Below are 12,023 nucleotides of genomic sequence, written 5' to 3'. Positions count from 1 at the left end.
AAGGTAAGGGTTATATAAAAAAAAAAAAGTATCACACCATCTCACCAAGAGAGGTTTTATTTCACTGTTAATGTTCAATCTACTTTTACTTCTTTGAGCAATAGTGAGGGCAGGAGTAAATTAGCCCACCACATCAAAAGTGAAAAAGCAGAAATCTATAATACAGGGTTACTTTGAATCATCCTTTCTTCTACTATAAAAACAGCAAGCCTCCTAGAGATAGAGATGCACTTTGCTCATGAACTCTAGTTTCACACTGTATTATTTGTCATCCACGTGTAGAAACTGTAACAATCTGAAACTAAAGATAGTTCTACATTAAAAAATATTTCTATTACTTTTTATAAATCATTTTAGATGATACAAGGCCAAGTAGCAACTGAGAAGGCAGCTAGGTGGCACAGTGTGAGAAAGTGAAGGCCTGAATTCAGGAAGACCCGAGTTCAAATCTAGCCACAGACCATTACTAGCTGTGTGACCCTGGACAAGTCATCTAACCCTATCTATTTCCTCAACTATAAAATAACTGGAGAAGGAAATGGCAAAGCACTCTAATACCTTTGCCAAGAAAACCTCACATGGGATCACAAAAAGTCAGACACAATTGAACAGAATGAAAAACAACCAATATTAATCTTCTGAAAAAAAATTTACAAACCAAAAATTTTCTTATTGGGGGAAAAATGTATAGCTATAAGGGAGAGGCAGTAGTCATGTTAATCTAAATTGTTCCTTTTTTTTCCTCTAAGCCTATGTTAAGTCTTTGCAAGGTGATGCCTTAAATTTCTAAATAATAGCTGGAAGCATTTTAATGTTTAAAGTGCTTTTAAATATTATTTAATCCTCACAAAAGTGCCTCTGTAGTATAATTCTACAGATTTGGGAGACAAGAAAACTGAGACTCAAAAAACTTAAGTGACTTGCCTAGAGCCTCAGAGTTGTTCATGGGGACTATGACAGTGTCAAGTACACTTGGTGGCTCAATAAATTCAATAAATGTTTACTGGTTTAATGGTACAGATATTCAAAAAATGTTTACTGGTTTAATGGGATGGAAATATATGACTATTGAGCATGACTATTCATTACTGACCATTCCTTTCTTATACTCTTAATATGAATATGTAATAGTATAACACATGCAGTTGAAGTAAAGAGTTCTTGAATTTTGTATGTCTCAGACCTATTCCTTTGGCTATGTGGTGAAGACTATGGACCTCTTCTCTAAATGCTTTTAAATGAAAAAGTTAAAATAAATAGGATTATGGAAGAAACCAACTGTACTGAAATAGTTATCAAAATATTAAAACAAATTTGTGGACCCCAGGCAAAGAACCTTTGATTTATCTGAATTAAAGGTTCTCAACTAAGATAATAGCTATGAATGAAACAGGTAATATAAGAAGAATTAATTATAATTACATTTTCTATATACCTCAAGCTTCAGTTAATTCCATAAAATAAAACAGCTCTTTGACCATAGGAGATAAACATCAAGAATAGAAGGAATGCCTTCTTAAGTAAAGAGATTTCCAGATCATGGAACTTTTGCTTCTAAAAACTTGGCTAAATTCTAAATCAAAATTTTAATGCATTTCATCAGAAATTTATAATCATTATCAGAATACATAAAAATCCTAACTATATTTTCATTTTTCTTTTATAAACTGAGGCAGCTAGCTGGCACTACAAATGAAATGCTGGTGCCCAGAGTCAGGAAGACTGGACTCAAATCCAATCTCACACATTTATTAGCTGTGTGTCTCTGGGCAGCCACTTAAAAATCATCTTCATCTATAATATGGAGGTACTCAGCACCCACTTCCCAGGACTGTTTCAAGGAAAAAAGTTGTCAAAAGGATTAAATGAGAAAGTGTTTATAAAGCATGTTGCAAACTTTAAAGTACTATAGTAATGCTAGCTGTTGTTGTTGCTGTAATCAAAGCAATCTTTGGGAATTAGCTAGGTAAAAAATCATTTTTACATCTGTGCAGGTGGATTTTAACCAGAATATGTATTTAGTAAGTTATGGAAGAATCACCATATAGTTATATAGGAAAATAAAGGACTCAATAATAAAAAGCTCAAACAAAATGTAAATAAATTCTAATGTTCTTATATATCCAGTGCATTACAAAACTATTTAAATTTTGTGCCTCGTACATATAATCTCTTCCACTGTAACTAACAGATTGAACATTTTTTGCCAATTTTGGATACTTTTAATAGGTTATTTTATTTGTTTTATTATTTTTGTTATTTTCATGTTGTCTCCTCCATTTTGAAAGCGCACAAAGACAATTGTCATTCTCGGTTACTGAGAGACTACTACTACTATACTATACTATACTATACCTCCATTTTGAGCTTTTCAAGGGTAGGGGACTATCTTTTACCTTTCTTTGTATCCTCAGCACTGGTGTTTAATAGTAGGTGTTTAATAAATGTTTTCTGACAAATTAAGTGATTCATGGTTTGTTCTAACATCCTGAAACAAAATCATGACTGAGAAAAGTTTGGAATGAGTATCCTTTCCATAATAGTTATATGAATTTTAATGAAATCTGATTTGTGATGAAGAATTTACAAAGACAGGGACAGAAATGCTAATTAATCTGGAAAAACAGACAATCAAGAAAAAAATTGAGAGAACAGGAAAAAATAGGATAACTTCATTATTGGTTTTTTTAAAAAAACCCTTACCCTTCTGTCTTAGAATCAATACTGTGCACTTGTTAAGAGGTAGGCAATGAGGGTTAAATGAATTGTACAAAGGTCACACATTGAGGAAGTATCTAAAGCAGTGGTTCTCAACCTCTCAATTTGTAGCAATGAGAATACATAATGCATATCAGGTATTTACATTCTGAATCATAACTGTAGCAAAATTACAGTTTTGAAGTAGCCACCAAAATAATTTTTTGGTTTGGGGTCACTGCAACATGAGGAACTGTATTGCGGGGTCACAGCATTAGAAAGGTTGAGAACCACTGATCTAAAGTCACATTTGAATCCAAAATCTCTTCTCTAGGCCTGGTTCTCAATCTACTAAGCCACCTACCTGCCCTCCCCTTTTACCTTTTGAATAACATTTACTTTTAAACGCTTGTAAATAACAGAAATTTACTGTATAATAATTAAATAATTTTTTTTGTTTTTGCATATTGGATTTTATTAAGTTTGTCATTTTAAAAAGAAAAAAGGACAAAGGAAAACAACTTTTAAATACCCTTTCACAACCAACAATTAAAATAGCCAAAAATGGTAAATTTCAAGGTTAATGACTCTAAATTAACCATTATGTTGTTGGTGGAATTGTAGATTAATGAAAAATTTTTGGAGTTTCTAGCAATACACAATAATAAAAATACCAAAAATGACCACATTCTTCAACCTAATGATTCCATTTCTGAGACTCAGTCTATAGATACAATCAAAAAGTAAAAGCATATCTATATGCATAAAAATATCCATAGCTGCTTTATCGCAAAAAAACAAAAAAACAAAAAAACTAGAAATCCCTATGTCCAGTGGCTGGAAAACTGCTGTACAAATTATAGAATTCTAATTTAATGGAGTATTATTGTGCAAAAAAATTACTATGAATATAATAAATATGAAGACTTGAAGTGATATAATGCAAAGTAAGCAAAATAAGAAAAAATCCTCACTAACATAAACCATAAGTTAAGAATTGAAAAAACAGCAAAACATTATATTCATATACACATTCAGAAAAGAACAGAGAATAAAAATGAGCATAATTAGGTTAAAAAAGGTTTTAGTTTGATTTTGTCATTTTATTTGAATATAATAATTTATTCAATTGTTTATTCTATATTTTTACAATTGTTAGAGAAAGTTTCCTCACTTAGGAGTTCCCTATGCCAACAAAATAAAAGGTTTGGTCCTTATTCCTGTTGCTAAGTTTATTAAAAATTTTTAAAGAAAGATATGATACATATTGAGAAAGGTTTATAGGTCACAAAATTATTAGTATCCTAGAAGAAAATACTTCCTACCTGTTGAACAGCTAATGTGCTGTCCATTTCATCAAAGGATTCATCAGGCCAATTATAGAAATCCTATGGAAAAAAAAATTAGTTATGGTCATTTCAACTTCTTTAACTATACCTCAACACTTAGCTATTACACTAGGAAAGGCAAAAAAGTCTTTATAATATGGAAATTAGAAAAAAATTAAGAGTTTTTATTCAATTCTTTCAAATGAACAAGATTTTTTGCTCCACCTTAAAGCAAATATTCTTTCATCCCCAAAATTCCTAAAAGCGTACTCAGTAAGAAAAATCTTACTGAATTAGTAGGTTAAAATGAAAATATTAAATACTATGCAAGATTAACACTTCAAAGAGTTATCTTGAAAATATTTCCAAAGACTAATATTTATATGATCATTCAAATCAACTACAAATGCAACTAACTGAGCAACACTGTTTTTTTCTGACAAGGGCTATTATTCAATAAGTAAATCTACTGCTAAACAAAACAAAGCAGAAGGATCCTTTAAGATATAATTTTTCTAATTCCAAATAATGTTTTGGATTTTAAAGCTGACAGCCAACACTATTAAAATATAAAGAAACTGAATTCTCTGATACTCAAATGGATCTTAATATGCATAGTTCCCCTAATACTTAGGAAAAGTGACAGGAAACAAAGACAATACATCATCTTATAGTAATGTAGAATATAATGTCATCACTAAAGTGTCACAAAAAAGTTGTTGCAATTTTTTTTTTAAACCCTTACCTTCCATCTTAGGTCCAATACTGTGTTTGGTTCCAAGGCAGAAGAGAGGTAAGGGTTAGGCACTGGGGGTTAAGTGGATTGCCCAGGATCAAAGAGCTAGCAACTGTCTGAGGTCATATTTGAATCAGGACCTCCAGTCTCTAGGCATGGCTCTCAACCCATTTAGTCACCTAGCTGCCCCCTTACAATTCTTTCTAGGTGGGTTAACACAAAACAAATATTCACGAAGAATTTATTAATCATCTACTATATACAAAACACTTAGTAGGCACTGGAAATGCAAAGACCAAAAATAAAATCAATCTTGCTCTTTAAAAATTTACATACTCTTGGAGGGAAAGGACATTCACATAGATAAATCAAAACATTTTGACAGTTTTTTTTTGTCCTTTAAATATTTTTTAAAAGATGATAAAATTCTGAGGTTTAAAAGGTGATTTTTCTTGACCAACCGCTCCCCCCGAAAAAAATCCTTAGAATTTAAAAGAGAACATATAATATAGCACAAAAGAATGCTGATCTTAAAAATTATTCAAGCTCACTTTACCATGAAACATGTGCACAACCAAGATTAATAAAGTTTATCTGATTTCAATCAATCTACCTAACTTTCTCAAACAAATTAAATAAGAACAGAGATATCCTGTCCCTTTAGTTTTATCCTCTAAATTAGGAATTTGGGAATGAATCATTTTTCACATAAGAGAAACTGATTTGTCTCATGTTTGACAGCCCAGGCTGGAAATGACAGGAGCTTAAATAGGCATTTTTTTGTCAGACTTTTTTTTTTATTGGTTAATTTTTATTTTACAACACAGACCAATAATAATGTCTTGGGGGGGGAGGGAACACCACAGTTTTCCCTAAGCTTTTAATATATTCTTTCCCCATAAATATGAATAAGCCATTAAATGTTACTATATTAATAAGGTGATAACATTTTCTGAATAACTAAAAAGTGTTACCTAAATAAATGAGAAGATACCAATGAAGTGAGTATAAACTTCAAGATAGAAAAAACTGTTAAAGTTCATAAATTAAGAAAATTAATTTAGCAGGAGGATAATGTGGAGCCAATAGTAACACACCAATGGAAAAATAAAAAGTAGTTGATAAAAGTACATTTACAAAGCAGAAACTTCACAGAACAAATGGAAAAATGTCTGAATCTGTTACTAACTCAGGATGACTATAAAACTACCAGGAAAAATCATGACTGTTATCAAAGTGGTTCTTTAAAAACACTTTCAAAATAGAGTTCATTAAGGTATCCTGTGCTGGAGATAGCATTATACAACTTTAGCAATACACTTCATTCTTCTATAAAATTTTAATTTCCACCATCTCAATAACACCATTCTTCTGATTTCTTTGAAAACTACTCTAGAAGCAAGGGGTTCTTTAGTTATAATTGTGACAGTTCCCTTTGGCTGTCTGGTGAAGTCTATATGGGTTCTTTTCTCAGAATGATGTTTTATATGATTATAAAGAAAAACAGTTATATTCAAATAGTTATTTATACACATATATGATGTGTATATATATATATTCAAATTAAAGATCTTTGGGTTAATCACAGCATCTAGAAGGTTTAGAAGTTACATGGAGTAGTCTAGTTGACAATCTTAGAACCAGTTGGAATAAAAATGTTTAGTGCAGCATCTTAGCCAAGCTTCAGAAGAAAATATATGTATATAATTAACAAACACGGATTCAGTCCAATAAAATGCTCTATTAGAAGTTGGCAAAATTAGAAACATGTCATTCCCATAACCTGAAAAAGGGCTAGTCCGGAAAATAGCCGACATTGCCTTCTAACAAGTCACACAGCCTGATGGAAGAAAAACTTGCTGGACCAGAGAAGTTCACAAGGACAACAATATGAACTTGTCAAAGGCAGACAGACCACAGACAGTCCTTATTTACCCTGAGAATTGGATGAATACCAGGATCAATCCCAAAAGCTCATCTCCCCAGGTTGGGATAGTTTTGGGAAAAGTGGAGTGGGAGGGAAGAAGATGAACGAGGCGGGGGAGAGAGCAGCAGTGTTTACATACACACAGAGGCCCCCTCACTTGCGGAGGGTGGGGGATTTTTTGGATCTTCCGAGGGGAGGGGGAAGGGAAGCCAGGACGGCCAACAGCTGCTACTGACAGTCTTCTGACAGACCCCCCACCCCCACCCCGAAGGCCCCTGCTGCGAGCTAAGCCCACCCTCAGTCCCGAGCCCGATCACCAGTGGCGGAACTGACCGCTGCAGGGCCAGGCTCTCCGCCCCCGCAGCCCCTCTTCCGGAGCCGCCCTGGCCTGACCGCCGCCGGCGGACGCCAGTGGCTGCGGAAGCAGTAGGCCAGACAACAGCTCCCAAGGGTCGGCTCGTCGGGTCCGGCCCAGCCCGACCCGACCAGCCCGGTCGCCAGGTGTCAGGGCACCGCCCCGGGAGCGAGCTGCGATCTCCTTCCCAGCGATATCAACCCCGAGTCCCTCCCGGCCCAAAAAAAGCCCTGGCCCAGAACAGGGCTGAGCTAGTACCTGAGCCTTGGTGCCGGGCCTGTTTCTCCTCAGCACTGCCGTTCCCTCCGCCATGACCATAGTGCCAGAGTCAGGGCCGCTAGTGCCGGTACCCGGATGTTGGGGGACGGCTCCGGGCGCGGAGGGAGGGGGGTGGGGCGGGGCGCGGAGGGCGAGGGCGGGGAGAGCAGGAGAGGCGCCCAAGGGCTAGGGGGGGAGAGGCAGCCGACGGAACAGCCGCACAATGCGGCGGTGGCGGGCGGAACGGCAGCCGACGGAACAGCTCTTCTCCGCCTAAGGGCGAGAGACTAACCGAAAAAAGAAAGGGGGGAGGGAAGAAGAGGAAAGGGCACAAGTATGGCGGAGGTACTTGGGAGGTGGGAAGTAATCACTCAGTTTAGGGAAAATCGAAGGGAGAAAGAGCGAGGCCCCTGTTGGGTGGGAGAGTAGGGAACAATGAAAGGAGGGGAGGGAGGAAGCCTCTTGAGTAGAAGGACTCTGCCTGCAGGCCGGAGAGAGGAGAATGTGGAAGCGCCCCTGGGCCTTCCTGCTTCTCAGCCTGGGGAAGCTCACCTCGGGGTCCAAGTGTTCTGGGCGCCCCTTAACCCCAAGGAGGTGAGAGTGCTTACGCTGCATAAAATAGTTTGGGAAAGCCAAAGTGTTTAAGTTTTTGCTGTGCCAACATTGAAGTCAAATTTGAACCTAGGACCGCCCATCTATAGGCCTGGCTCTTATTCCACTGAGCCACCCAGCTTCCCCCCAACATAAGGCTTTTAAATAAATAAAGGCTTGTTGATTGATTGATTGTTTGATTCTGATTCTGTGAATGCAAAGTTGAAAAATAGATTTCAGTCCCAGTGACCCTCAGGAAAAAGAAAAGCAAAATGCTAAGATGCCTTACTGGGCCCAAAGGTTGATAAAAGTGGCAGAATATCTGCATATTTCTTCACACATAAGTTAGTCAACAGGCATGGATTAAGTATTTATGATTTGGCAGGAACTGCTAAACTCAGGCTACGAAGAAAGGCAAATTTAGTGTTCCCACCCTCAAGTGCTCACATTCAAATGGAGACAACATGATTTAAAATGTGTCCTAAAGAGTGTGTAAATAGAAATTATTATCAGAGGGAAGGCACTAGTAGTTTTGGAGGACAGAGAAAATGAGGAGGGATTGGGGGAACTTCAAAATTTAAGAGCATGAAGTAAGATTTTAGCTTTCACCACAGGCCCCTTTTCAAAACCAAGGCTTTTGAGTTTGAGCTCTATTTGCCCTGTTTAAAAGAGGTAGGTTGTGTATTAGAAATGGTCATCTGATATTATATATTAGCTAGCCTTAGCATATGTTTATGTTTCTACAAGTCTCTGTGAGCTTGGAGGGAACAAACCTCTCCCATAAAGGATGTCAAGTGGAAGTTTTGTATACTATCTGTTTCTGACTTCTTAACCTGAGTCATTTATAGTCAACTAGTCAACGTTTAGCCAGTAATGCACAGCATGGTCTTCTAGTGGCTCAGAAACCTTAAAGCCTTGGATTTGGGAAAAGGAGTTACAGCAATTCAGAAACCAGTTTAAAGAGTAAAAAAAAAAAAAGAACCAAGAAGACTAGATTCCAAGAAATTCCAAGATATTCTCCAGTTAAAAGGAAGTGCCCAGGGGACAGCTGGGTGACTCAGTAGACTGAGAGTCAAGCCCAGAGATGGGAGGTCCTGGGTTCAAATATGGCTTCAGATACTTCCCAGCTGTGTGACCCTGGGCAAGTCACTTAACCTCCATTGCCTAGCCCTTACTGCTCTTCTTCCTTGGAACCAATACCCAGTATTGATTCTAAGAGGGAAGGGAAGGGTTTAAAAAATAAAAATTAAAAAAAAAAACAAAGGCCCATAGTTTGAGTTGGGTATGCCAAGGTGAGTGTCACTGCATCTGAAACAGTTTCCCAGTTTGAATGGGAAGTGAAGAGTTTACTTTAGTCTAAATTGGATAATTGCCCATGTATGGAATTAAGTCTAGAGGCTCTGAGAATACTCCAAAGGAAGATGGCCTCAGGAAAAAAAGCAAACAAACAAAAAAACACAAGGAGAAGATTCCAAGGTAGGTGCCTCATTAATGAAGATAATAGAAATAAGTTTCAAGAATCTTTCTGGGCCTCAGTTTCCTTGCCTGTAAAATAAAGATGAACTATCTCACAGAATTGTTAAACAGATTAAATATCTTTAAATTGCTTTGTATTTTTAAAGTTCAGCTTAACTTTGCTATTCCCTCAAGCTGTCCTGTATAATATTTTCTTCCTTTCTCAGCCAGACTCCTAGAAAAAGTCATCTATATTCAACATCTCCATTTCCTCAATTCCCACTCATTTCTCAGTCCTTTGGAAATCTGTCTTGCATTTCAGCTGAAATTGCTTTCTGTACCTTAATTACACATTACTTCTTGCTTGTATGATTTTACAGTATCCTTCTAGTTGGTCCCTGTGCCTCAAATATCAGCTCATTCCAGTACATTGTCCACTTACCTAACTCACCTCCCCCCTCCCCCCTATTCAGGAAACTTATATGGCTCGCTTCCAGGATCAAACATAGAATTTTCTGTTTTCTTGGTAAACTGGCCTTTTCCCTATCTTTGTAACTTTCTTACACCTTATTCTCCTCTACATAATCTATGATCAATGACATTGCTTTACTTGCTGTCCCTCACTTAAGACACTAAATTCCCCTACTCAATGAATTTTCCCTGGCTGTCTCCATCTGTCATTCTCTTCCTTCTCACCTCAACCTCCTGATTTCCCTGACTTCCTTCAAGACTCAGCTAAAATTCCATTTTCTTCAGGGAGCCTTTACTGATTCCCTCTAAATGCTAGTACCTTCCTTCTGAAATTATCTTCAGTTTATCTTGAATGTGTCTTATTTGCACTTCATTTACCCTGTTAGACTTGTAAGTTTTTGAGAGCAAGAACTGGCTTTGCCTCTCTTTGTATCCCCAAGGATTAGTACAGTGGCTGGCACACAGTAGGTGCCTAATAAATGCTTCTTGACTTTCTCACCATAGCTCTACCTTTCTCAGGCCTAATCCAATTTCATTTCCTTTCCCTACAGCATTTGACATTCTCACCTTCACTTGGTTACTTACCCCTTCCAGCTCTGAGATAGCTGCCATGTAGTAGAACATGAACTAGATTTGGAATAAAGTACTTTGGTTGGGGGAGGGAGGGAAATTGACTAGATCTTTAGACTTTTTGGTTTCAGGAGCCCTTTACATTCTTAAATATTGTGGACCCCAAAGAGCTTTTGTTTATGTTGGTTATTGGTAAATGTTTAATAATTGACTCTCCAAAAAGGAGGGTATGCTTTTAAATTTAATTTGCGACATCAACATTTTATAATCACTTTAAGTATAGAAAATCAACAAAAAATAAATCAAGCCTTGATGTGTAGCATCTATAGATTTCTGAAGTATAAATGCTCACACTGAAAATCTAACAATCACTTTTCAGTAAAAGCTCTATCAACCTAGTATATCTATTAATATTTACCATATTTGAAATTAAAGCTGATAAATTACTTAAATATACTTAATTCAAATAGCAGTACTAAACTATTACATGTTAACATAAATAATAGTTTTTAAGAAAAGTAACTATATTTTCCAAAATAAAAAATCTAGTGAATAATGGCATTGTTTTATTTTTTTTCCCCAAATTTCATTAATGTCTGATTCATTAGAGGACAGCTGTATTCTCATATTTACATTCCTTGAATTGAATTGAATTTGCATTCAATCTGTTGTGATTTTTTTTTAGTTGAAGTATCTGAAGAAAATCTGGCCTCACACAGAGATGTAGTTGGAAAAGGGAGAAGTATTTTAATTGGCAAATTTCCTAAATATTATTTTTTAATTGAACTTGAGAACCCCCTAAAAGGATCTCAGAGACTCCCCACAATCTGAGAATTTTTGAAATAGACAAACCTCAAGCTTCAGTACAAGTCTCATATATCCATCCTGTAGCATTCCCCTGAGAGTATACCAAGAAGCCTCAAGTCTGAAGTAGCATTAGGAAATTTCACTTAGCCTATAAAAACAGAATAAAAGAAATAAATGGAATTGTGTTCAGAGAAGTATAAAGCATCATCCTAGAAGATTGGAGGAGAGGAGAAAAAAGTCTTCTGATGTAAATCCTGGCCTTGTTCCCAGGAATAACCTTGTTCTCTATGGATAAAATGGTTCTAGCCTATAACCCTCACATTCATGTTGATAAGCTTTCAGGGTTAGTTTTGAAAAACATCAGCAACTGCGTCAGAAATGTTCTGACCACCTGACAACTTGTAGTAGACAAATGGTATGCTATTTTTAGAGGTAATATATGAATAGTTGGAATTCAAGAATCCTGGATTTTGGCTGGTCCTAGTTTTGACAGTGACTCTGAACTACTTATGCATGTGAGTCTTAGTTTCTACATTTATAAGGAGGATAAAAACATTATACTTACCTTTCTTTTTTTTGTAGAGAAAGCATTTTCAAAGATAAAGTGGGACAATGGCAATAATTTGGCATCTTATAATAAAAGATAAATAAAATATATCAAATACATAGATTAAATGTTGAATACCAGATATGAGATCAGACCTCTGAAAAAGGATGAGACCTGGATTCATCTTACATCACCTCTTACACTTACTGGCTGACCTACCCCAGAAAAGTTATTAACTTTCAATGCCTCAGACAACTATCTATCTAAGAAGATAATCACAA

At 36.4% G+C, this 12,023-nt stretch overlaps 1 protein-coding gene across 2 annotated transcripts in view; it reads right to left on the bottom strand.

The window, feature by feature from the left end:
* Nucleotides 1–12,023, bottom strand: part of LOC100022336 (MOB-like protein phocein) — an 84,040-nt gene that overhangs the window by 24,683 nt on the left and 47,334 nt on the right. Inside the window, exons 1-2 of one of the 2 annotated variants that reach the window (XM_001369995.5) lie at nt 7,302–7,448; nt 4,023–4,085 (exon numbers count right to left, since the gene is read on the bottom strand). In XM_001369995.5, coding sequence (XP_001370032.1) covers nt 4,023–4,085; nt 7,302–7,361 — 123 coding nt within the window. In that variant the 5' untranslated portion in view covers nt 7,362–7,448. Of the gene's footprint in view, nt 1–4,022; nt 4,086–7,301; nt 7,449–12,023 lie in introns of those variants that run through there. The other variant, XM_016433760.2, reaches the window with a different exon arrangement.

Source organism: Monodelphis domestica, chromosome 4 (genome assembly GCF_027887165.1).
Source record: "Monodelphis domestica isolate mMonDom1 chromosome 4, mMonDom1.pri, whole genome shotgun sequence".
In the NCBI taxonomy this organism is placed as follows: Eukaryota; Metazoa; Chordata; class Mammalia; order Didelphimorphia; family Didelphidae; genus Monodelphis; species Monodelphis domestica.
This window is presented reverse-complemented; position numbering and strand designations above follow the sequence as displayed.